Source organism: Triturus cristatus, chromosome 2_1, assembly GCF_964204655.1.
Source record: "Triturus cristatus chromosome 2_1, aTriCri1.1, whole genome shotgun sequence".
NCBI lineage: Eukaryota > Metazoa > Chordata > Amphibia > Caudata > Salamandridae > Triturus > Triturus cristatus.
The window spans coordinates 672,154,238-672,180,878 of record NC_140581.1 but is presented as its reverse complement, the minus strand read 5'-3'; the positions used below and the strand labels follow the sequence as shown (position 1 = coordinate 672,180,878).

Below are 26,641 nucleotides of genomic sequence, written 5' to 3'. Positions count from 1 at the left end.
CAATACCAATCTCCAGATGAAACTCCACTGATTCCCCTTACTAGTTTTTACTAGCATCTAAAACAATCTCAAACAGCATCCCCAACTATTTGGCTGACATGCTAACCATCCATCTCCAGTGGCTCATGGCGCACACACACAACCAAGACCAGCAGACTGGTGGCACATAAATGTAAAAAAAGAACAAAAAAGCAACTGAAAATCTCCATCTATGCACCCATCTGTGGATCCACCAGGACTGGCCCATCTCTACTGCAACTTATTAAAGATCTGAATTTGCACCTCCTTAACCCCTTGTGTGCCACGCCCTTTCCCCGCCCTGTGCAGGGCGTTGCATTAGCGGGCGGGGTTCATGACGAGCTGGACTCGTCATGGGCACAGCGCAACCGCGGCCCATGACGAGTCCAGCTCGTCATGGGCACAGAAGGGGTTAAAGAACACTAACTAGAGCAATTCACTTCTGCTTCCAGACCATAACTATGTCTTCAATCATTTTTCGACTGTATTTTTGCCATTGACCTTCAACAATGTTCCACTGCCCTTTGGCTAAGCTTACAAAAATATGGTATTCATACATAGTGATGAGAGCCCGCAAAAGAAAAATCCTGTCTCCTGCTCTTAGAAAATTCCTACTGCCCATTTGTAGGAAAATTCATGATCCTTAGTTGATGTACCTAGGCATGACTACAGTTTTCTGCAGCAGTCTAAATCAAAATTCTATCAGTGGAATTCTAGGACTAACTCAAATCCGTTAAGAGAAGTGCTTTTTCTTTAACTGTCCAGGACAATATTACTATGAGGCCTCCAGTCTCGGACCATTCACAGTCACGACAGTTTAGAAACCTCTGAAAACACAACTTTCCTGCATGGGCTATTGATAATAACCAATATAAATTGTCCCCTCCTGCCAACAGCAGTTCATTCAATCTAACCCTTAAAAACTCTTGCACTTAGCAAACTACATGTGGACTTCACTACCCAATCCATTACTACAGAGTGCGGTGAGAGGAAACATTGACAAGACGAGAGGATTCACCTTTTTGTGCTTTTGAGCAGGAGGCTAGACCACTAACGAGAAGTAATTAAACAAATAATTGGTAGAAGACACTATAAGTAAAAGTGGAAATAGGTTTCATACTGTAATCCAGGTACAGGCAGCTGAAAAATAACTAATAATCAGCAAATAAAGGTAACTGAAGGTAGTGCACACAGGGACAATTGGTCAAGGAGGAGTAGAGAGGCAGAGCCACCAACTAGCTCCCTGCATGTACAAACACATCAAGACTTTATTTTTATGCTGCTCATTCAGGTTACATAATAGATGCCTGGTTTGTTGATCTCAACAGCTTAGAATTTATCGGAGTTGGAAAGAATACTCATTTTTGTTTGTGCCTCAGGAAGCAGATTTTGCCAGCTGGTTTCTACAGTAGTAGTTGAAGCTATCCTTAGCACAAGCATAAAGAGAAGTATTCAGACTTTGTAATAAGACTGATAAACACAATAATAAGTGTAACAATAGGTAGGGGGAAGACAAGGATCAATTGTGATCCAGTAGGGCATTAATTACCATTCACAGGAGAAGGGAATGGAAGGTCCGGCCACAGTCGTAGCCCCAGATATGAAAGCAACAAAAAGAGATGACTGGGCTGTTCCTTAGGAAAGGAAAGAGGAAAGGATCACTAGGAAAAAAGGCTTAGTGCTCAATGGAGGACAACCCCTGGGTATCCAATTTGTTGGATATAATGGCCTCACACACCCTTGCGAGTGTCATGCTTCATCATCGGCAATGCTCCTCGTTGGGCAGGCGGTGCAATGCCCAACGGGCTCACCTCTAAGAGGGGCTCTTTATCGGAGATCTTTTATCCAACTGCCTATGGGTGAAGTGGGGGTGAGGGGCCAGGACAGAGTAGATACTGTGGTTGAGGATAAAATGTGGCCTAAGGTACCGGAAAGCAATTTTTATTCTGGTGGTACTCTGCCACAAGTAAAATCAAGGATAGCCGGTGCTCATGGGGACTATGGTTTCCCGGAATGGACCAGGGCTAGAGTGCAAATGGTGTGGTCAACATGTTTCTCGCTTCTAGTACATTGACTGCGATTCTTCAGGACCTAGTAAAAAACTACAATCTACAAAACATGACCTAATGATTAGTATCAGTTTAAATACAGCACATAAGTTGTACTACCTGTATGACACTGCTCCTACCTAAGGGTAGGGTTAGAGTTATAGGGTGTCAACAGTACCCGGTGGATCTGACATCAAGGGAGAAGCCATAAAGTTTCAGGTTTCTACTGCTCGTGTCAGGGCCAGTCAAGCCTACCCATCTCACCGGCTATCCTTGATTTTACTTGTGGCAGAGGACCACCAGAATAAAAATTGCTTTCCGGTACCTTAGGCCACATTTTATCCTCACCCACACTATCTACTCTGTATCTCCGATAAAGAGCCCCTCTTAGAGGTGAGCCCGTTGGGCATTGCACCGCCTGTCCAACGAGGAGCATTGCCGATGATGAAGCATGACACTCGCAAGGGTGTGTGAGGCCATTATATCCAACAAATTGGATACCCAGGGGTTGTCCTCTATTGAGCACTAACCCTTTTTTCCTAGTGATCCTTTCCTCTTTCCTTTCCTAAGGAACAGCCCAGTCATCTCTTTTTGTTGCTTTCAAACACAATAATAACCCACAAAAAAGAGGACCGATACAAACGTAATTGCTACAATATTACCAATCTCATTGATACGCAATTTATCCGTCTGAGAAGGCCGAGAAAACCCTGCTGGAACTAAAAACCCGTGTGACCCCCAAGGTTGCACACATATCTCTGCAAAAGGTATGCAACCTACTGAACGCTTTCAGCAGTTCACAGCACCACCTTTGGAAATAATCAACAAAACAATGGGTCTCTAATGGCAAGTGTTAAGTGAACAACTAAAACAAACTTAACGATCATGGCCAAGACATTATATTCTACTATACCCACCCATATGCAAATTAGTCTCGGCCCTGGTCCAATTAGAACAGCCCAGCCAAGTCCTCTCTAAACGAGAATTCAATCAACCCGAGATTGTTTTCGGCCTGACCAGCAATCTTCTGTTGGTTGCAGCTACCAAAGCTAAAACAGATATGGGGTTTGCTTTGGTGCCCTTCTCGGGGGGCCTCATCTGGCAGTTCAGGATTGACTGTTCCCAGGGTGAGTAAGGTCAGTACTGATCTGCATAAGAAGGCATTGGTATATAGTGGCACAGTGTGCGAAAAACAGTGGGTTGGTATGCTACCCTGAGCGACTGCCAGCGGCGACACATTTTGCAAGCATTCCGCTCATCACCTTTTGTGTGATTAATACTTTGTTCACTAGACGAGTAGTCCCAACCCTTTAAATCACAAACCCTTTGTCTGCCAGTTTACAGTACGGATCCAAGAAAGGACTGTCCACAAACAAAGCAAGATTTGTATTTATATGTGTAAATATTCAAATATCTATCTATCCTACTGGCCGGTCGCCAGTAGGTAGTTATAGTCAAGACCTAGTTTCCACCGAAAAAGTGTTTTTTTACATGCTTATAACTTTGGCGCCGTTTGACGAATCTTCACAAATACTCACACACCCACATAGGTACTCACAGACAGAGAAGCACTCACACCCCCACTCATATACCCACAGAGCATGTACAACCACTGACATAGTTACTAACACGCATACAACTACTACACACCGACTCACACGCTCATACAACAACGCTCAAAGCAACTCCTTTACCCATATTGCCAATTACACAGCCATTGAGACACCCAGTCTCACACACACACCTATCTAGTCTATGATACCTACACAGCCAGTCAAACACCTACTCACTCACTACGTCACAGACTCAAACTCACTTAGCGACCCTTACCGCCACTCAGACACCGGGTCAGAGACCCATACAGCCTCTTATACATCCTCTTATTATACATCCTCTTACACAACATCAAAAACACTGAGACACCTACTCCCAGACCTAAATAGGCAACCCCCTTTTTCTCTTAGATACCCATGTAGCTAGTTATACGCCCATTATATTAAATATGTTGTTTTACATAAATGATTTTGGTTATGGGGAAACTGTTGTTATTATGTGTTGAATGTGTGCTTTTGTTTGGGATCTGCAATGCTCAAAACACTAAACTAGGACTATTTTTGAGGGAAGGGTGGGTAGCACAGAATAGAAGGCTGTAGGCTAAAATGAGGCAGTTTTGAAGATGAAAATGGAGGACAGCAAGCAGAATTTAAAAAAAACATACTTGATTAGATGGTGGAGCTGTATATATGGAACTAAAATTAGGTAGTGATTTGGAAGGAGAAAAAGTAACTACATTTGTGATTGATTTTGGGGGGGGGGGGGGGGGGGGAAATGTTAGGAATATGCTTGAAATTACGAGTCAACCACACCAGCAACACTTTACTTTTGAAGCTGGTATGCTGCTTACAGAAAGTAATGTGCACTTTTGACATAGAGGTAGGTGGAGAGTGCTGCTAAAATAGCTACAAGAGCTAAAAGAATATGGGGTGGGGAACAAAAACAACTGCACTTTGAAACTCAAAAACAGAGGTGTGGAAACAATGGCAATTATGGAGTGTTTGGCTTTTAAATTGAGCAGTTTTTACAAAGTAAAACATGAATGCCAACTATTAATAGTAGATTGTTAAATGCTTCTACGGGCTTTCGTGTGGATCCACGGGTCCACCAGTTAGGAAACAGAATAAAAAAAACTAAAAGCAATTTACTGAAAAAAATACAAAGTTTACAGGGACGTTCTAGTTCGGTTCAGATTTTACACAGAAAACTATAAACAAATTCAGCAGTCACAGTTACCCGAGCGAACTATAACTCACCCCCCCGCAATGCACTGCTTATGACGTCACATATTACATCACTCATGACATGGTCAGTGACATCAGGGATGACATCTCGAATGACATCACTTATAACATCATCTAGTGATTATGAGTGTTTTCTAAAAGTTTGAGTGTTTAACATTTATACTAAGGTACCACAAAAATGTAATTAGTATACTTAATTTTAAACGCTCAGTAGTACATCTCTAACATATATTATGCGAGTGACTGTGTGTATCCTTGCATGAATGACTGTTTGGGTGTGAGAGTGACTGTGTGTATCCGTGTGCGAGTGATTGTTTGGGTGGGCGCGTGGCTGTACGGGTGGGCGAGTGGCAGTATGGATGATGAGATTTGAGATGTTATCAGTGTTGTCATGAGTGATGTCACTGACCATGTCATGAGCGATGTAATGTGTGAGATCATAAGAAGTGCACTGAGTGGGCGTATGTTATATTTAGCTCAAGTAACTACAACTGCTGGAGTGAGTGAGTCAGAGAGTGAGTGAGTCAGAGAGTGAGTGAGTGAGTGAGTGAGTGTGTGTGTATAAATGTGTAAATGTGTAAAAAACATCAAACTGAAAAAAGGTGTTTTGCCACACTGTTGCACAACCTTAGACACCGTTTCTGTAAGGCAGATATGTGTAGTGCTTGATTGATTTATAGTTTAATAAAGAGCAAACAATTGTCCAGGGGCATCTCGGCACTGCACCACACAAGTGACAGAGAAAGAAGAGATCAGGAATACTAGTCTTGCCAGAACAGCCAGGTTTTTAGAGCTTTCCTAAACCTAATAAGGGAGGTGGCCATTTTTAATTCTAAGGGCAGACGATTCCAGTTTTGAGCTGTGCAATGGACCACCCCACGTAGTCAGTCTGTACTTGGGGGTTCTCAGATCTTTAGCAAAACTAGAGCGTAGCGACCTGCCCAATAAATACCATCTGAACTAGTCTTTGAGATGCACAGGGCCATGGTCATGCAGTGCCTTATAGGCTGTGCAGAGTCCTTTAAAGATGATCCTTTTTTCGGACCAGCAAACTGAGAATAGCTGAAGAGGCTGACACAAATCTAGAAACTTTCATCAACATTCGCATTTTGTAAAATCTGAAAATTTGTAACGATTATTTTCGGCAAATTGTGGTAGAGGCCATTGCAGTGGTCTATCCTGGATAGCACTAGTGCAATGAGAACTGTTTTAAGCATGTCAATAATGAGAAATTGCTTCATTTTCTTTTTCATCCGAAGATTGAAAAAGGCACTAGAGGTCAGACGGTCATCAAGCATGACTGAGGCTAGTCTTCTGAACCTGGTTTGGGAGGGGGCCTAGTTCCTCAGACCACCGTTGGGGTGACCAAAAGGTTGGATTATTAACAAACAATACGACTTCCGTTTTAGGGGAGTTGAGTTTTAGGCAATTTTGGTCCATCCAGGAACCTACTGCACTCATGCAGCTGTTTACTCAATCGGGCCTTTGTTCGATAAGGAGACCACGAGCTGGGTGTCATCGGCATATGAAACCAATGACAACCCAAATGATTTATTAAATGCCGCTTAGGGGGAGGCTGAACAAAGTAGGGCTTAAAGATGAGCCCAGAGGGACTCCACAGGGCAATGTAAAGGGTGCAGAGGTGAAATCTTTGAAGGAGACCGAATAAATGTGTTGTGTCAAAAATGATCTCAACGGTGAATGGCTGTCTGTTGAATTCCCAGGCTCTGTAATCAGTCAATCAAAAGGGCATGATTGACTGTGGCAAACACCGCAGAGAGGTCTAATAGGACAAGGACGGCATTGTTTCCCATGTCAACTGCGGCTCTGATCTCTTCTGTGGACATGTCTAGGTTGACTCCATACTAAAACCCTTATGGAAGCCGCATTGTGCGTCATCAAGAAGAGCGTGGTCTTCCAGAAAAGCTGCCAGATGAGAATTCATAACTTTCTCAACCAGTTTTGTCAGAAAAGGCAGTCTTGAAACAGGACAATAGTTATTCAGATCCTGTTTGTTTAAGTTCGGTTTCTTTAGCAGCGGGAGTATGGAAGCTGCCTTCCACTGTTTAGGGAATACTCCCGAACTGAACATGGTGTAACAGTTTTGGTAAGAACTGGTGCTACTAACTCTGGGACCAGATGCAAAATGTTAGGTGGACAAGGGTCCAATGGGGAACTCGATTTTGATTTGGGTATAGGCTCAATAACTTGCTCCACCGCTACTAAAGCGAACTCAGTAAAAGTGGGTTTATCTAGGTGTACTGCATTGCCGTCATGACTGTTTTGGTTTTGAGAACAAGTAGCAGTAAATGTATTGAAGGTAAGTTCTACTTTCTGAAGAAAGAAACTTTCCAGAGAATCACAGAAGGTCTGACTCCCTTCTATAGACATATGAGTTACTGGAGCTGATAACTTAGTTCATACCAATATCTACACACAAAATTGAGGGGGAATCCTTCTAAACCCATCATGAACGACATGAAAAGAAGTTAGGGGCGCAATTCTTAAAGACAAATCTTCACCCATTGATATATATCCTTGCATGACTGCAGATGTACGATTTTTACAAATTCACAAACGTTTACTTGAAATATGTCTGGAAACCATAACTCTAGCACACTTTTGTGAATTCCATTTTCACATGAGCAAATATACATGGTCACAGGTTTGAATCCCAAAGGGCCCACTCAGTCTTTCATTCTTCTGAGATCTATATAATGAGTTAGGTAGCAATAAACATCTGTTATTTCAATGCTAAGAGATCAGAGGGTGAATGTGAGCTTTACAAATATGTTATAAGGCCTCTTGAAATCTACTTGCCCACTATCTACGGGCAGTCAGATTTTATCAGGGTGAGCTATATTTAGGGTCTACTGGCCCGTTCTGGCGAGTTGACATAGAACAGGTGTTCTGTTCACTCAGAAAGTGAAGGAGCAATAAAGATGCCTTTAAACCTTGCTTTTATCTTGTCATATTTGCTCGGTGTATAGAGACCGAGGTTAGAAGTCAGTTTACATCTTCTTACAATTTGATTTTTTTTTCTGACTGCAGAGTTCCAGGATTTTGTGAATTGAACTTTCTGGCGTGCATTACAAAGTATGAGAAATGAAAGGCTGTAGGGTGTAAGCCTTTTTTCTAACATACAACATTTAAATAGCTAATAAGTGAAAAGTACAAAGATTTCAAAACATTTCAGTAGTTATGAAAGCCCATTTTTATGTCTCGCGACTAGGGTTGCAGTGCGCAGCACTGCTCGCGCAGCAAGAGACCTGTAGTAGAGGGTTTGAAAACGACCCTAGGAATCGCACACGCTTGTGTGTGTGCTTTTCCTTTTGGGCCACGGTATTGGCCTTTGCGTGCGTCTTTTTTACAAAGACAGCACACAATTGGCCAAAGGCGGGCGCATAGCTCTGCCCACGGACTATTGGTGTCTATTACGCGCACCGCCACCATGTGGTTTCAATTATCGTGCCCAGACACGGGCGCGATAATTGAAACCACGTCTGCTGTGGCGCGCGCGCGCACACACCACTCGTTTTTTGTTAGAAGTTCGTCAAACTGGATCCGAAATCTCACTTCCTTGGATTTGGTTATTTGCTGTCCTGAAAGCTTAAAGGTGAAAACGGATGGGCACAAGCGGTGCCGGTGTTGTGCGTGATGTACAATCTACTACTAGCAACAATACTGGACCTCGGTAAGGAGGTGGTTTTTCTTTTACAACTTTTTCAAGGTTTGTGCTGAAGAGAACGAACATCTGACGTTGACAACGCCGTGATGGTCATTAAAAACCCATGCTTCGTTGTTGGAGAGAGGATCATGAACATTTGTATCATTGAAAACATCCAGACTAATGTAAGCGAATATCTGGGAAAACGCTAGCTGCTTTTCATCGTACACGCCATAAACAGATGGGCTGCTCGCACCACTGGCGGGCTTTCCTAATCCGTTGCCGCCGTCGCCACCCCCGACCCCTTTGCTGGTTTCTATTGTGAGTTCTGATCTGCAAGACCCTCCAGGTTTTGTCATATTGGCAACGTTATAAGGTAAAAAGCATTGTCAAAGCCTGTAGGCCTTGCCTTGAAAGCTTGTCTGACCATTACATTTTTTTTTTTTTAAATGCCAAAATAATGAAATGTGGGGGCATTAAAACGGCGCTACGAGTACCGTTGGGGCACGGCTCATTAGCAGCTTGAGACCAGGAGCGCCGCCGCCTACCTCAAGGCGCTGTGGACCAGAGCACTGCTCGTGGTCCCAGCCCTGTCACACGTGTTAGGGGCTGGGGTGTCGTTTGTGTGCATACGCCTGGGCCCTCGCGTGCAGCTTGTGACCATAGACACGAGTCTCGGGTGACGGAACCCTGAGCGCAGATAAACTTACCTCGGGACGCTATAAACGTGAGACCTACAGCACTCCCAGCCCCCGTATTTGGGGGCCAGATATCGCTTGTGTGCACTCCTCTGCCATTAGGGCTCTTGCCCTTACCGGAAGCAGCGACACCTTGGTTCTGGGACCCCGAGCAGAAACCCCTACCCCACGGCCCTGCGTCACGAGTACAGCTTGTGACCATGCAAACACCCCCGACTTATTAGGGGCCATGATGTCACTTGGGAGTAGATTCACCTGCCTGGGGCCAGTCTGCAAGCTGTGGCCAGAGACGCATACCATGGGGCCCCGAGCACAGCTCAACACATGACACCTCCCCATGTTAGAGCGCTGGGTATCGTTGTGTGCGGGGTCGCCTGCTCGCAGGGGCCCAGCCCTCGTCTGCAGATTGTGACCAGAGACACTTGCCCTGGGAACCCGAGCAGAGAGACACTTACTTCAGGACCCTTGAAACAGGAGCAAGTTTTGATACCCACCTCCCTTCCTCCCTTCTCCACCCCCGCCCCGTGTTAGGTGCATCTCTTGTGTGCAGTCATCTTTCCCCAGGCACTTGGGCAACACCTGCAGCTTGTGAAAGAGAGGGTCCTGCGCCAAGGTTCTAAGCCGCTGGAGACTTGGAAGTTTCTGGTCCCCTGAGGCGCTAGCACCAGGGGCCTTAGGCTCCACACTTACAGCTTATGACCAAAGGCATCTCCTGCAGGTCACTGTGCTCCCGAACCTGGCTTGTGACCCTTAGTGTGGAACACAACTTGTGAATAGAGGTACCCGCCCTTTGAACGCGAGTACAGCCTAAGAAAGGCACAGGGTTATTGCATGACCCAGGCTTGTGAGTACATGCAGGTGTTCCTGGCTTTTGGGGCCCCAAACGCCACTTTACTTGACCTTCTTACCCCGAGCACGACCGGTGAGCAGACACACAAGCGTCAGGGTTAGGGCCCCAGCAGCACGCCCTCAGCCTTCACTAACAGGTGCTCTGCATTGATGTTATTGAGCCCTTCATGGCCTCTTAAACCCAAGTCATGGAAAATGACTGAAGGACACTGCGACACGGTACAACTACAGAGACCCAGCCTGTGTGACCCGGGCACTGGAGCAGAGGTACTCCCACACTCAGAGACAGGCACTTAAGCGCTACATGAACAGCAGCAGTGTGTCACGGATTCACTAATATTAGCACAACAGTCATGCTCCACTAAAAATACGTTCCCCTGTACTTTCCTCACATTAGTTTCCAACTGCGGACATTACTGTCACCTTCGGCAGCCCCCACCGCAACTCCCTCTTGCAAGCTTCCACTTTCTCATTTTAACTGTCCCCCTAACCCCCAGAGAACCACAATCGTTGGCACCATTGTGAGAAAAATCAGGGCACCTGCTGATGGTCAAAGCTGAGAGGTCATTAACGGAATGGGCATGGAATCTAGGCTCTCCAATCAGCCTCCTGACCCTAACCGAGCACCTCATTGGCAGCTCCTATTCTGACACCAAACCTTACCCTGAATGCTCCTAAGCGTCTAAAAGCCCTTCAGTTGGAGTGTAAACGTTGCCAGCCCCTTGCTGCAGATGCAAAATTGGCGGCGTTTGGATAATAACGTTATATGTGTGTGTAGGCAGTTTTTGGAGGGAGATGGTATCACTTCATTAGTTTGTCAGTTTTACACATGATGTTTCACCTCATTATTACAGCACTAAACAATAAAATGCTGGTGGTCAGCCTTTGCAAACAGCATTCCGCTGCACAACAACGGTCACTGCGTTTTTTAGCTACTTTCCATCCATTTGACCTACAAACTATTTTTTTATTAAAATCTTCTGTAGATGATGGATTTTGGTGCAAATGCGGCACATCCATTATTATATGGGAAACACCAAAAACGCAGAATTGCACAATTCCAGTGGTTCTGATGATAGTCCCTCTGTCCACAGCTCCTCCTGCTCTCCCTGACCTTTATCATCTCACTCTTCTCCGCCTTCTTAGTGCTCCCTTGCTGCTATGGTCCCACTTTACAGGTGTTCCTGCTCGGCATCTCCTCCTATGTTCCTCTCTCCACAGCTCTTCCTGCTTCCACTCTACTCTCGCCTCTCTCTCCACAGCTCTCCCTGCTTCCACTCTCCTCTCGCCTCTCTCTCCACAGCTCTCCCTGCTTCCACTCTCTTCTCGCCCATCTCCACAGCTCTCCCTGCTTCCACTCTCTTCTCGCCCATCTCCACAGCTCTGCCTGCTTCCAATCTCCTCTCGTTAAAATTAAAACGTCATTAATTCTTTGAAGACATCTACAGTTCTTTGCTCTGCTGTGACAGTGTTTCCTGAAACTGGGGTCATAAATAACTGATTCCACAGGGAATATATATTGAACCACGATTATGAAACACACCTCTCCTGTGCGCATGGACGTTTGTACAAATCAGGCTATTTAAACGAGCATTTGCAGTGCAATAGGTCTCACATCTGTTCAAAGTTAGAGCTGTTGACGTTGAAAATGACAATGTTTTTTACTTTTGCTTTTTTTACACCAATGGCAATAGCGCTATGCAAATATAATTACTCCACTGCAAATAAAAAACAAAAGTAAAAAACATTGTCATTTACAACGCCAACAGCTCTAACTTCAATAAATGCGAGACCTATTGCATTGCAAATGCTTGTTTATAATTCGGTGTGATATAAATTGTTTTAACAGGATGAAATCGAATCAAAACATTTCACTTGGTGATGTGCAAATGATAAATATGTTTGCTGAAACCCAATTTTCACAGATTATGGTTTATGCATTATATGGTTTTATTAGTAAAACTGCATGTTAATGGGAAAGTTTTGGGCCATTTCAATAGAAAATTTACTGTCTGTAAATAACAGTACACTACCACATCAAGCTTTAGTAACATATTTATTAAAAGTGAGTTTTTAAACATGAACTGAGAAACACTCCTGCCCCTGCCCGGATGGCAATGTTATTAGTGAACAAAGAGGCAAGTCAGAGATCATGTGACTTAGATTCTTATTATACATGAAGTATACGTTTATTTTATTTAATCAAAAAAAAGGAGGGTTTTTTGTGCAGCAGAAATGCTGAACTCACATATTTGAAGATTCTCTCAAATGTGATGATAAAGAAAAAGGCAGCTGTAATGAGACTGCTCACATAACTTGTCACCTAACTTTATGGCATACAAACAGACATGTGGATTGTTTTTTTTGTTTTTTTTACTGGATAAGTAGATTTCGTAAGGGGGGCGTGGCTTGGCGACCGCGAGTGATGGCGGCGCTCGAGTGAGGCTCCGGGACGGCACCGGGAGACAAGCTGGTTCCTGCTTCTCAACCACGGAGGAAAACAGCTGAAGATGCGTCGGAATATGCCCTGAACCTAATTAATATCGATGGCAGCCTTCTTTTGCTTCCGCGACGTTACAACTGCCGCCAGTAAGTTCTGACAGGCTTTTCATGGCAACGGCCGCCATCTTAGATTCTTCGAATGACGCGCGTTACATTGCGAACACCGCGCCGTCAGCCCATATTTCAGCATAACCGAAGGTGTGGCCCCAGAGACTGTTGTATCCACGGCTGAGACCCAGCATGTAATTTATATGATATTTTAAATGAGACATTTCCTCACAGACCTTTAGCGAGACCAGGGATACAACATGTACAAGGACTTTTGTCTGTCAAAACACAAATTGGCTCGATGTTTTGGGTTGCAGGGTCCTACCTGCTGTGACCACGCTACACTTACACTATAGCGGTACATCTTGCATTGAGGGCTACTATGAAAGACTGCGACTCGCACTTGCTTCCAAATTACATTGCCACCTTCCAGTCTGTACTGAAACCCTAGGAGAGCGCGGGGAGTTGCATTCTGGGGGCTTTTTCGACAACGTAAGGTAACCACCTCAAGCACTCTGAAGCCAAAGAAATAATCTAACAAGGTTTCACTTGGTTGTTCTAGAGGACTCCAGGGGACTTCATAGAAGTGTGAAGGGAAAAGGTATTGCGCAGGATGGTACGAGGTGTCTGAGCACTGAACTTTTGTAATAGTAACCAAACAGCGCCTTCTGTCATTAATGAAGAATACCAATAGTCACCCGGCCCTTGTAAGCAAGCAATTCAAGACAGCACTGCCAGAATATATTCACTTCGAGAGCGCCCTGGTGTCTATACACATTTGAGTTGTATGGAGTTGGCTGCGTCCCCTTCATAACGTACTCAATTACCCTCACACACCTGCTCTGCTGCGTCTTGTGCTGTCCACGTTTTGACCTTTTGTTACCTTGGCCGGGCTAATAATTCTACGGCCTTGTTACATGGGTAAGCTTAAGTCAATGTCGCATATGCCCAGTTTGACCAAACTTCATATTGTGAAGAATTTCAAGGTTTTTTCTGCTTTTTCGCAATTGGAAGATTCCCTTAACACATCTGCTTCAGATACACCAATGGATCCTTCCAGACCTGCGCAGGACAATTCTAAATCTAACACAAAGCGGCTCAAGTCGAACTCCCTCTCACCCTCAAAGCATCCGGGACCAGTATCCATGGAATTATTGTTAGAAGAAATAAGATCCCTGAGTCCTTTTATGGAAGAGACTAATATTAAGCTTCAGGTCCTTACAGATAATTGGTCACAAATGGAAACAAGGGTTACTTCAATTGAAAAATCTGTTCAGTCATTCCAAGAGACATCCTCTGTTGTCTCAAACCTGAAATCTCAAGTTTCAGATCTTCAGCAACACGTCGAGCAGTTGGAAAATAGAAGTAGGCGCAATAATCTTCGTATTTACGGTCTAGTTGAAGGGGTTGAGGGGTCTGACCCAATCGCTTTCTTTAAGTCGTTCCTCCCAAAGATCCTGCACTTGCCACAGGACAAAGCCCTCAACATCCAACGTGCCCATAGACTGGGTCGGCCACCATCGTCTGCTTCTTCCTCACAAAGACCTAGAGGGGTCATCCTCTACTTTTTGGAATATACAGATCTCCTGATGGTATTGACAGCGGGTAAGTCTTCTCCAAATCTGACTTGGTCTGGTTCGTCCTTGTTCTTCGCACAGGACTATGCTAAGGCTACTGCCAATCGTCGTAAGGTTTTCCTGAGCTTCCGAAATGATCTACGTGCGATGGGAGCGCGATATGGCCTCTATCACCCATGTCTCTTCAAAGTTACTCATAACAATCATACTACCACTTATGAAGATCCAGTGCGCTTGCAAAGCTTCATCAATGCGCACAAATCAACTGCTATGGATGCCTCTGGACCACTCTCCTCTGCTCCTGGTTGACTTGTGATTTTATGATTTTCTTGCTGTGATTAACCTGAGTTTTTCTGACTCTCTGGATATTCACTTTGCCAGCCCTCACTGTTTATGCTTGCTGGTTGTCCCTTGTTTTACATGTTTCTCATGATCTCATCATAATTTCCCAATTTGTCTTAATCCCTTTCTCTTCTTTTTCGTTTTACAGGATCTTTTGTTTTCGTGTTTTGATGATGTCTCCCGGTCTCCGCCTCGTTGCTCCTGGATGTGTCGCCTCACCCAAGTGGCTCCTTCCCTCCTCCACCCTCTCTCGCACCCTTCCTTTGTAGGTATGTCCCTTCTCTATTTCCTCATCTGTCTTTCCTATGCATCCGTTGCTCCTTCCTTCGATTCCTCCCCCTCTCCCTTCTCCTTGCTCTCATTTTTGTTCACATGTCTATATTTTGTCTTCCTACCTCTGGTTGGAACCCTTTGCTTGTGTAAGAGTTACATTTTCTGTTTTTCTTGGTGCATTTGTTTTTCATCCTCTTCTTTATTTCTGATTATCTATTTCAATCTTGATACTGCTGCCTTTTATTCTCCCTTTCTTACTAATGCTCATATTTTCGATTACTTATTTTTCCTTTACTTCATTATATCTCCATTGGTTTCTCTTCTCTTTTTCTGTCTTCACTCCTTTTCAGGAGTCTTTCTTTCTTTAATCATGTTTTCCACATTTTTTATGGCTAAGTTACTGTTATGTCATTGAATTTATTGTCATGGAATGTGGAGGGTATCAATTCTCCGATTAAGCGTCAACGGATTTTATCACACCTAGCTAAATTGAATGTTGATATTGCATTCCTCCAAGAAACGCATTTAACTGATGTAGAATCTGTTAAGCTTAAGCGTGGATGGGTGGGTGAACTGTTTTACTCACAGGGTGATGGCAAACGAAATGGTGTGGCAATCCTATGTCGCAAGTCTCTCCCCTTTCAGGTCCTTGCCCACGAATCGGATGCTTCTGGTCGGTGGGCTTTTGCCAAGCTATCACTCAGAGGTGTTCCAATTTCTTTGCTCAATGTCTATGGCCCAACCACGGGTGAACCTTCTTTTTGGGCTGATTTCTCTCCACTCTTAACCAAATTTATGGATCACAATTTTGTTCTGGCGGGGGATTGTAATCAACCTCTTGATCCCTTTATCGATAGGATGTCCAGGGTTCCCCACATTCCCAACAGACCTCATAAGTTATTCAGCCATGCTATTTCGCAGCATAAGTTAGTAGACTCTTGGCGCCTTTGTAATCCAAAATTACGGGAGTACACTTTTTATTCTCCTTGCCACCATTCCCAGTCACGACTCGACTACATCATTGTCTCCCACAATCTCGCCCAATCACTTCTTCACTCTGAGATAGGGCCAATACTGCTTTCTGATCATGCTCCTGTCCTTACAAGTGTTGACGTATTCCCTAAGATTACTGGCCCCAGAAGATGGCGGTTTAACAATTCCCTCCTTGCAGATCCCAAGTTTACAACCACCTTCACCTCTTTTTTTGATGAATTTTTTCTGATTAATGATGACGTCACTCTCCCTGATCATATTATCTGGGATGCTTTCAAAGCAGCTGCGCGTGACTTCATTATCAGTTACGTCGCGGACAAACGCAAGATTGCGCGAAGGTTCACCAAAAACCTCCTTTCTGACATTAAGAAATTGGAACATGCATATTTTACCTCTCATTCTGCTGATAGCTTGACTGCTCTTGTTGCTGCAAAAATGAAATTTAATGAGAAATCTACGGAGGACGCCTCCTTGTACTTGCTGAAGTCTACTGCTAAATTCTATGGGGGTAGGAACAAAGCAGGAAAGCTCTTAGCTAATTATTTGAAGATCAAGCATAATAAGTTAAATATTGAATCTGTATATGACTCTGATGATACCTTGAAACACACAGATGTTGATATTCTTGCTGAATTTTCACGTTTCTATGAGACTTTGTATACATTTGAATCTCAACCCTCTCCCAGCTCCCTTGCTCGTTTTTTCTCCACCATTCACACACCACCCAACTTCCCCCTTGACCTTTCCTCTTTAGAATCCGACGTCACACAAAAGGAATTACTCATTGCATTACAACATCTCAAACCCAATAAGGCTCCTGGCCCTGACGGTTTCACCGTCGAATTTTACCTTCACTTTTCTAAATTGTTGATTCCACGACTGCACTCCCTTCTTCACACTTTTATTGCCCATGGTGCCTCCTCGGGGACGTTTTCCGATGCCCATATCTGCCTGATACCTAAGCCTGGGAAAGATGTAAAATACTGCAAAAACTACAGGCCCATATCTTTAGTCAATATGGACTACAAACTCTTTGCTAAAGCATTGGCGATCCGATTGGACCATCTTCTCCCCGATCTTCTAGGCGAAGAGCAATCCGGGTTTGTCAAGGGTCGGTATATCACGGATAATACTAGGCTTTTATTTAACATCCTGTCGAAATCCTCCCGTTGTCAACACTCGCTTGCAGCGATTGCCCTAGACGCTGAAAAGGCGTTTGACCGAGTTGAATGGCTTTATCTCTTTCACACTCTCACTTGGTTTGGTTTTGGCCCCAAATTTATCTCTTTAGTCTCCCTGTTATACTCGCATCCCAGAGCTGCAGTTTTTGCGAATGGTCAAATTTCCTCCTATTTCGATCTAGGCCGAGGCGTTCGCCAGGGTTGCCCTTTGTCCCCCTTTCTCTTTAACCTCGCTTTAGAGCCTTTTTTATCCAGGTTGCGTCAGAATCCTGACATTCATGGTTTCCAGATTGCAGACTCCCATATTAAACTTGCTGCTTACGCAGATGATATTTTACTCTTTCTTTCCAACCCTGCAGAATCTATCCCTGCCTTTTTGAACGAAGTCCGGAACTATTCCTCTATCTCTGGATATAAACTTAATCATGACAAATGCGAGATTCTTCCCCTGACCAAATTCACTTTCAAGCAAGAATTTCATGACTCTCAGTTTACTTGGTGTCCTTCTCATGTTAAGTATCTGGGTTTATACATCACCCCCTCCATTTCGCACACTGTCTCTTTATGCATGTCCAAATGCACGCAGAAGATTGCTGACCTCACTGCAAGGTGGCATCCTTTATACCTATCCTGGTGGGGTCGTCTCGACACTATTAAAATGATGACCCATTTCAACGAAATTCTTTACAAAGATCAACTCAACGTTATCTTCATTTTTGTGGAACTCCAAAAAACCCAGAATGTCTCTTGCCAGACTTATCCGTCCTGCCTCTGAGGGTGGTGTCAACTTTCCTGACTTCCCTGCATACCAGAAGGCCTTTTTATTACGTCAAGCTTCCCTCTGGCTACAAGACTCCACTTCCCCTTGCCCTCTATGGATTAAGGTTGAGCGCGCTCTCCTTTCTCCGTTTTCTTTTGCAGAATACCTTGCTTTTTCTCGCAAGCCCTCTTCGCTTCCTACTTCTATCCACAAGTATACTCTTAAGCTTTTATTGTCTGCTGCCCCTGGTCCCCCTCAGACCGTTGCTGATTTACTTTCTTCCACTATCTGGCATAATAAATATCTCTTAATTGACCATAAGCCCTTTTATTGGAAATCTTGGAGAACTCGAGGATTGATTTGGATCTCGCAGCTATTCTCTGGCTCCACCTTCCTCTCTTTCCCTGATCTCCGTTCTTCTTTTGATCTACCCCTATACTTTCTCTCCAAATATCTTTTACTTAAAGCTGCGGTTCTGGAGGTTCATGAACGACTCTCGGTTTCTCCTCTTCTCCCTGTTCCGCACATCCCTATTTCTCAACTTCATTCTCTCCTGCGTACCAATCCCACAGCGTCTCTTATTTATAAATACCTTCACACGCATGAACTGCTCAGACCTAAGTCAAAGGTTGAATCTCAGTGGGAAATCGACCTCGAAATAGATTGGCCGATATCTCGATGGGACAAAGTTTGGACAAAATTACGTAAAACTTCTAGAGCGGCTTTCTTGACGCAATCCTTATTTTTCATTTATAACAGACTACTTCACACTCCTTCCACACTACATAAGCGATTTCCCAACACCTCAGACAAATGCTGGTCATGTGGCTCTCCCAATGCTACATTACTTCACATGATATTCCTTTGTAAGCATGTGCATGCTTTTTGGTTACAGGTGTGGGCTCAAGTCAATGTTATTTTTCATACCTGTATCCCTTTTTCTCTCACTCACCTTTTCTTGGGCAGTTTATCTCCTAGTTGGGATAATGTAGATATGTATGTTCGCATTGTTGATTTGTTATTGGCCGTTGCCTTTCAACAGATTACTGTTAATTGGAAAAATACGTCTAATATTTCTTTCAAAGCATGGTGGTATAATTTCTGTCACAATCATAGACTTGATAACGCCTTTGTTTTTCCTATTCAAGCAGCAACTAAACGTGCGGACTTATGGCTCCCCATTACGTTGTATTTAGATAATTGTGTTGCCCGTTCCTCTCGTCCATTGCCTGCTCAACAAGAAGTTCCTAAACCCCCATGATGCCCTTCCCTCATCCATAATCTTCCAACATACTGTTTTGTTTTCACTCTTTTTGTACTTAGTTGTTTATAATATGATTGATGCAATTTTTTCGCCTCTCTCCAAATGCCCATGATTATTCTTTAGTTGTACACTCTCTCTTACTTATTGTATTTTGCATTCCCCTCCCTTCCCTTTTTTCCCTTCTCCCTCTTCTCTCCCCTTCCTAATGGATATTCTGTATTGCATTCTTATTTTTCATTACCTAATAAAATTCTTTAAACTTAAAAAAGTAGATTTCGTAAGCATTATGCCCCTTGGCCAAGTAGATGTTTTATAAAATTCCACAGCCCTGAATTCAAAGTACATTTAAAGAGTATTACAAGTCTGCATACTTACTCACTGCTACTATCCCAAGTTTGTTCACCTGTAAGAGAGAGCACAGTAGATTAGTTTCCAAGTTCAACTTATCTATGCAAAAGAAACACAAAATTACATGTTTAGGATGGGCTATTATAACAGCACGCCCAGACTGAAAGTAATCAGTTACTCGTTGTTTATAGATCTGTCCAAAGAAGCTTTCTAAGATACAGTGCGAGGGAAAACCACATTACTAATGTTTTAAAATGGAAAACAACAGGCATGCACGTGTAACCCTTTAAAAACTTTGTTTTCCAATATCTCACATGCGACCCCATTTACAAAACTATGGCTTTAGAACTTGTAAAATTGCATCTATACGATAGATCTCAACATCTGGAGCACATGTAAAAATTTAGAGAGATTCAAATCAGATGTCAAATACTTAATGAAATATACGACTGAGATTATATCCTTCATTGCGCAAATAGGCAAAATGTAAAAATAAATGCCGATTTTTGACCAGGTGGAAAAAGTTGCATATGTAAACCTGCCAGAGAAGTGCCTTTTGACATTTAAATTTTTTATTTTGTTTCCGTATGATTCTACAATCGTGAAACTACCATCACGATGCATGTAAATACCCACAAGCCTATATATTTCAAATGTTGGAACCCACCAGAAAATGACCAGAAACATGCACTGGCTTGTAAATTGCAAACACGGTCTCACAAATCCAAGAAGCAAGGTCGGTAGTTAAAGGCAAAGAAGGAACATTTTTGACACCTATTCCAAGTTAAATGCTCAAACTTTTTGTTAATTGGACCACATGCAAGTGAGCCAGCAAAAGACAACTGCATTCTCTGAAACAGTACTCAATGAAAAGATATACAAGAAAGAAAATGAAACAGTTTATTTTATGGTTTACATTTTTTATTTACATGAATCAAGAACATTAACATAGAGCATATGAGCGAACTTGCTCGTTACTTTCAGTACACCTACAGATCACGGCTACAAGTGGCTCTTCACTGGTCATGTGGGGATTCAGTATTAACAGAAAGAAGACTAAGAACTAACCCAACAAGCATTGGCATAGCCAATAGGTCTCGCCTTTGGGACATTATAATTGTTTAGCCATGCAACAGTTGATGTTGTTGCACCAAGGATATTGTGTTGCATAACTAAATACTTATAAGGTCCCAAAAGCGAGACCTATTGGCTATGCCAATGCTTGTTCATGTTTGAAAGTGTGTGGCTCTCAGTTTGGAAAGAAAAAGGTTTTGGTACTTGCAGTCTAAATATGTTTCATTTATTCTTTTTCACCCTGACAATTCCTGAAATGTATTTCGGTTTTCTTTTAGTTCTGCAGTGTTAATGCTACAAAATATATTGATTTGTATGCAGGTCCGTCATTTAAAATGAAGACCACTAGTTTCTTTTTGTTACGATGATAAAGTTATTGGAGTGGGTTGCAGGGAGATTTATTTGTTTATTTTATAACTTGCCTGACATGCTCTCTGCACATGTACTTCCTATGCAGAGGTAATCAACTATACAGCAAGGTAGATGGCCATATATGAGAGAGGTTGTTGGACCCTGAGAGGAAAGAGACAGAGCTTCGGAGTATCTCTCAAAACAACCCCCAGGTGGCATTTTATAGAACCTGGCTTCGTTTGTTTGCACTGCATAAAGCCATTGCCTGATTTAAAGGAATGACATCACACCCATGATTTATGGCTCATAATTGGCCGGGTAGGTTTTTAATAATATGTGCATTCGTATCGCTTTACAGAAAAGTCACCTAAGAAATTATACTCCGAAGAAGCCAAAGAAATAGATAAAGGACCATATGGGCACCATAGACAGGATTCAGTAGCGTTTGCGATGGGTTTGCAGATGCTACTCTGGAGAAGAATGTCTAAATTCCACATTTGGAGTGTTCACTGGACGATGGAATACTTATCTTAAAGTGTAGTTGAACAGCACAGTATATTGACAATAAAATATCCCCCTCCCCCTCCGTTTAAACTCCTCACCCAGCAACTGACTGAGGTGTTCCTGCGCTCGTCAAGCAAAGACACCAGGTAATCTCAGCTCACCCTGTACATGCTGTTGTCCAAGATCACACCAGCTGCCATCTTATGGTGTTTAACCAAGCACAACGATGTACCACATTCTTCGGGTTGAGATGTACTTCATCAAACTATTTGACACCACACAATATAGGTTCCAACATAGCCTCGCTACTGAATAACAGTAGTGTGCACACCACTTTTGAGGGATGAAGTGTCCTAAGAGACTGCAGAGAGGGTACGGCATGTATCCTATATCTAGAGATTGTAAATAAACCGAAGTTATGCACGAGTCCTTTTACTGTTCAGAAGTGGTTATTCGCCACCGATGAGTAAATTCACTGTTTGTAGTTAGTTATTGCACAAGACTTAGATTTTAATTGTGTGAGCTGAGAGAGTAAAATTCCTTTGGGAGGAGCCAAGAAATGGTAACAATAATCACCAGACGGATAGTCTGTCACGCCAGAACTAAACAAGTACTGAAACACAAACGCGGCCCCGAAAGTGAAACAGTACTGGGATAACAAGTGGGAGGGGGGAGGAGGGGGAGTGCGAGAGAACACTCAGCGATTCCCTTGCGGGTGCGAGCAAACATGTGTTGCCAAAGCTCGCTCCCGCAAGGGAATAGCCAAACGTGCACGCATTGCCATTGAAAGCAATGCAATGCGTGCACTTTTTGGCTAAAAAGCCGAAGCGATTTCTATAGGTCTTTTTCCTATGCAGTGCATGCAGCGCATGCGCGCTGCATAGGCGAGACTTAAAAACCACTCCCTACCCCAGTACTCATCAACAGGATGCAGAACCGGTCTACTGTGAGGAGATGTATCTGCCCCTCGCAGCCTATAGTAATGCTGAGATCTACTCAAATTCAGAGAGCCGTATAATGCGTAGGTATTTAGGGCATGTAAGTTCTCTAAACACAGTCGACAGAAGTGCTATAAACGGGTGCCATATCTCACGGAAAGAGGTCTTAGAAGTTGTGAGGTCAGCAGACATCCTTTCCATCCTAAGAATATACCACAGTCTATGGAGCCACCCCAAGTGTGTGGGAGTAACAGAAGTCCCCCAATGAGCAAGAATGTTCTGGAGCGCTGCTCCTTGTACCAAACCCATCTGTCTTCCTTTGCCGGATTTGAGTGGGAAAGTCAACGGGTTAGGTAAGCCTAGTACTGTATATGCGGGGAATCGAGGAATCTGAGTGTCAAAGTGTGTATGTACCTCGTCTAGAATCTGGGCCCAGTATGCTGTAATCTTCAGACATTCCCAGAGTAAGTGTAAGAGCGTGCCTGCTACGCCGCATCAGCGCCAGAAGTCAGGGCTGCACTCTGGGTTGCCCTTGTTAAGACGCACTGGGGTTAGGTGCCAATAGGTGACTATTTTAGTGGCCGTCTCTACACCAGATGTGAGGGAGCAGGTTGGCACAACAATACATAGAGTTTGGAGATCGGTTGATTACCTGTGGGTTTTGTAACTAGCCACTTCTCGTATCTGGCATCTGCTGACTGTAGGAAGCTTAGCGAGGTGTAGCAAACAATGTCGCACCAGGAGGTAAGGAAGCCTCTCTGTCTCCGGCAGATTATATTGTTGACGCAGTTGTGAGAAGATTCCCCCCTCGTCGAACATGTGGCCCACAGCAATGCATGGCGTCTGATGCCAAGACGCGAATGCTCCCCTTGTAAGCCCGCAGTGAAATCTCCGTTCTCAAATAGAGGTGTCATGGGGGAAGGGAATGTGATGAGCTCTCTTCGACTTGCTACATAGCCCCACACTTCCATAATCGTCTTTGTGATAGGGGACTTCTGGAGACTTCGCTGCCTATCCGATCTCTTGAGAAAAGGTCACTTCCAAAGAGGGAGCCGCGAGATTGCCTTGTCCTGGAATAACCAGTGCTTTTCAGATTCCTCTCTACTCCACTACACCAGGTATTGCATCTGTATAGCTTGAAAGTACCGCTGCAAATTTGGGATTCACAACCCCCTTTCTTCTAGGCATAGGTAGCTCAAGATCTTTCTCATGCGTGGTCTAGTCCCCAACCACACAAACCAGAGTAACTCCCTCTGCATCGCCGGAAGCGTCCCTCTGAGTGGAGGGGGAGGGGGGAGACCTTCAGTTTCTGAAAGAGGAATAAAATCTTTGGTAGGATGGACCTTTTAATAGCGGCAATGCATCCAAGAAGGGAGAGGTGATGACACTTCCAGGTACTTAGCTCTTCTATAATTTTGAGCAGTAGGATCAGGAGGATTACATACCCCACTGATCAATTCCTACATTGAGGTTTAAAATAAAATAGTCTGTAATTCTATTTTCACATGTTCTTCAGGCCAGTATCTTCAAAAGTTATTTTGCTCAAACCCAGGTGCCAAGGGGTGTTTATTTACAATTGTTGCCTTGTCTCCTGCCCTTGGAACCATTATTACTTTCAGGGGGTCCCTGTTTCTCAGCACATTAAGTCAACCGGTAATCCATCTTAAGACCTATGCTGGACACTGGTGGAACATCAGTTTCCCAGCTACATGATAGCTTCACTGAAAATAGGGATGTTTGGTATCTAACATCTCGTATTGATAAACCCACACTTATGCCAGTGTTAGATTTACCAATACATGAACCTAGAGGGCACCTTAGAGATGCTTCCTGAAAATCTACCAGCCTCTGGTGTACTTGCTGACTGGTTTCTGCCAGTCTGCCACCTGAGACCCTGTACTGACCTCCTAGGGTGAGCGCCTCTGCTCTCAGGAGACCCCCCCCAAAATGCATTAAGTATTTAATATCTACAAGTAGAAAATGATAATACAGACATTCCTTTAGCCAGATTGACAGTAGTAAGCTATCAGATTTCAGAACAGTGATTTAATCAAGCATTGGGCATACAAATATGAAAACTTTGGCACATTGATGATTTGTAAGCTTGTGATACAGGATTCAAAAATACAGTGTATAAAACTAATAGGTGTCTGCTTTCTGCTATCAACTAAATCAAGTAAAGTGATGCATGTGCTACCTTTCAAGACTATTCTGAATACAGTTTGAGAAATATTAACTATTCTAAACAATTACTTCCGCGCAGATCAAAAATGCAAAAGGCTAGGGATCATTACATCATATTATTAGGAATCCCCTGTCAAATTTTCTTGGCTATTCTCTTCTTCAGTGACACATGAAGGTATGCCATAACAAAAAACACGCTGACCCCCAGTAACAATACTTTTGATGCAAAAAACCAAATGGCAAACAATTTATTCAAAGGAGTTTATGAAAAACAATTTCAAGGCACACATCGGCGCAGTGAATATTGGTGCAAAACAAACATATTCAGTGCTCTCTTTTGAGGAGGTTGATAATGATTTATCACTTGAGTGTATCAACAGAAGAACAGCACAGCCTGTTACAGCAAGTTCACCATTACTACCGTTTATGCGGATTTTAAGCAGCTCCTCATGTCATTCTTTTTATGTAGGCCATTCCCAGTCTCCCTGTTCTTGAGGCTTGTCACCAGGGACCCCCTCCTTTAGCAATTGTATTACCCTTCATAATGTAAGTACGGTCTGATGAATATTGCTTATGGCCTGTAGTGGCTCAAGTTTCTTTTTCTTACCCTCAATCTGATCAGCCTCTCTCCATTATTGTTTCACCACTCTCTCTGGGTCTTTGTATACCCCGACTCCTTATGATGAGCCTACCGTTTTTATTCAATAGAAACTCATTGACTTTCAAAAAAAGAACTCTAAATGATTGTTGAGAACTTGCTGTAATGGGCTGTGCTGTTTTCTGTTTATTGATACACTTATTGATAATAACTCATCACTTGACTGTATCACCTCATAAAGAGAGCACAAAGCATGTTTGTTTTGCACCAATATTCACTGCTCTACTGTGTCTCTTGAAATTGGTTTTCATAAATTCCTTTGAAAATGATCTTTGTTATAGGCATTATCCCAGGCCCCCAGTGATCCTTGGGTTTCCCTTGTTGAAATATTAAAGAAGGCATCTCAGTCAGCTTATCAACAGTAGCAGCAGCTGCCACCAAAGTAACAGTCACTTCCACTACTAGTAAAGTGGCTTGATTCTACTAAACAGCAACAAAAATATTTGAGGGGTTTGGCAGTAACCCATGATATGGTGCCGAAATGCACACTAAGCAACTTTATTGAGGTTACAAGTAAATCTTTTTCCATAATGATGATTGAGCTATTTCACAAGGAATGCAATTCTAGTAGTTGCTTGTAGGAGTTTCCAAACAACTAACGTAAGTGTCTTTTTGGAGTTGTGAACCATTACCTCCAGTAGTAGTAGTAGTTGATAAAGTAAATAATTGATTACTTCTCTTTTCTGTTTATTAGATCGACTAAGAATGTGTATTAAGTTATCATGGATACCAGTCTACTTTTTGATGACTAGATTATGGAGTTAAACCCAACAACTCTGATTATACCGCTCTTCTCGGGAGAAAACTAATAAATGATTGCAAAAAAAATATTTACATTTGGCTGGTGTTAACAGGAAATGAATAATCTCCACTAACTGCAAAGTCACGCGTTTGAGGTAAATAATCTACAGCAGAAGTAACACGTGGGCTTCATAGAACCTTAAGGAAGGCTTATGGGAGCCATCATCCTGCCATTTTGGAGACCTGACAACAAATGTATTTCTCATCTGAAAGAGTATGCCAATGAAAGGAAGTTCATTAAAGGGAGGCAAGGGGGGGATAGGTAGGGGGTAAACAAAAGAATAGACAACTAGCAGACCTCATTATTTAGTGTAGAGGTTTTTCAGTCTGGTCTCAGAGTGCGCACAGCGACGGGAGAATACGCCGAATGGGAGAATGGCAGGCCTAATTGATTGAAGGCGTGATCTCAAATAATCGCACCTCACAGATTTTAAAATTGTAGCCAAAGAGGATCGACTTTATAAACAGAAGTTGCCGCTCGTAGGCTGTGGACATTGCTGAATCCTTGGCCAGAATCATCCTCGCTGCTGTGAATACCATCTGGGGCTGCGGACGTTACCTGATCTCACCGATTGTGCCCTCGCTGCCGTGTTGACTGCAGTGTGGGTGCAGGTGGCGCTCTACTTGCAAGGGAACTTTTATTTGTAAAACTAACTTACCCGGGACTGCGAGGACCAGGCTGCTTCGTGCTCCAGTCATCGCCCGCACCTGGCTCCTCTTCTCGGCCCCGCCCCTCTTGTAATTTAAATACACACCTCCCCGCGC

At 43.4% G+C, this 26,641-nt stretch overlaps 1 protein-coding gene across 2 annotated transcripts in view; it reads right to left on the bottom strand.

Moving 5' to 3' along the window:
• The window catches only part of WDR36 (WD repeat domain 36), a 580,433-nt gene that overhangs the window by 531,785 nt on the left and 22,007 nt on the right, over positions 1-26,641 (bottom strand). For both annotated transcript variants that reach the window (XM_085632587.1, XM_085632588.1), the window contains exon 2: positions 19,394-19,421. In XM_085632587.1, coding sequence (XP_085488713.1) covers positions 19,394-19,421 — 28 coding nt within the window. The remainder of the gene's footprint in view (positions 1-19,393; positions 19,422-26,641) is intronic.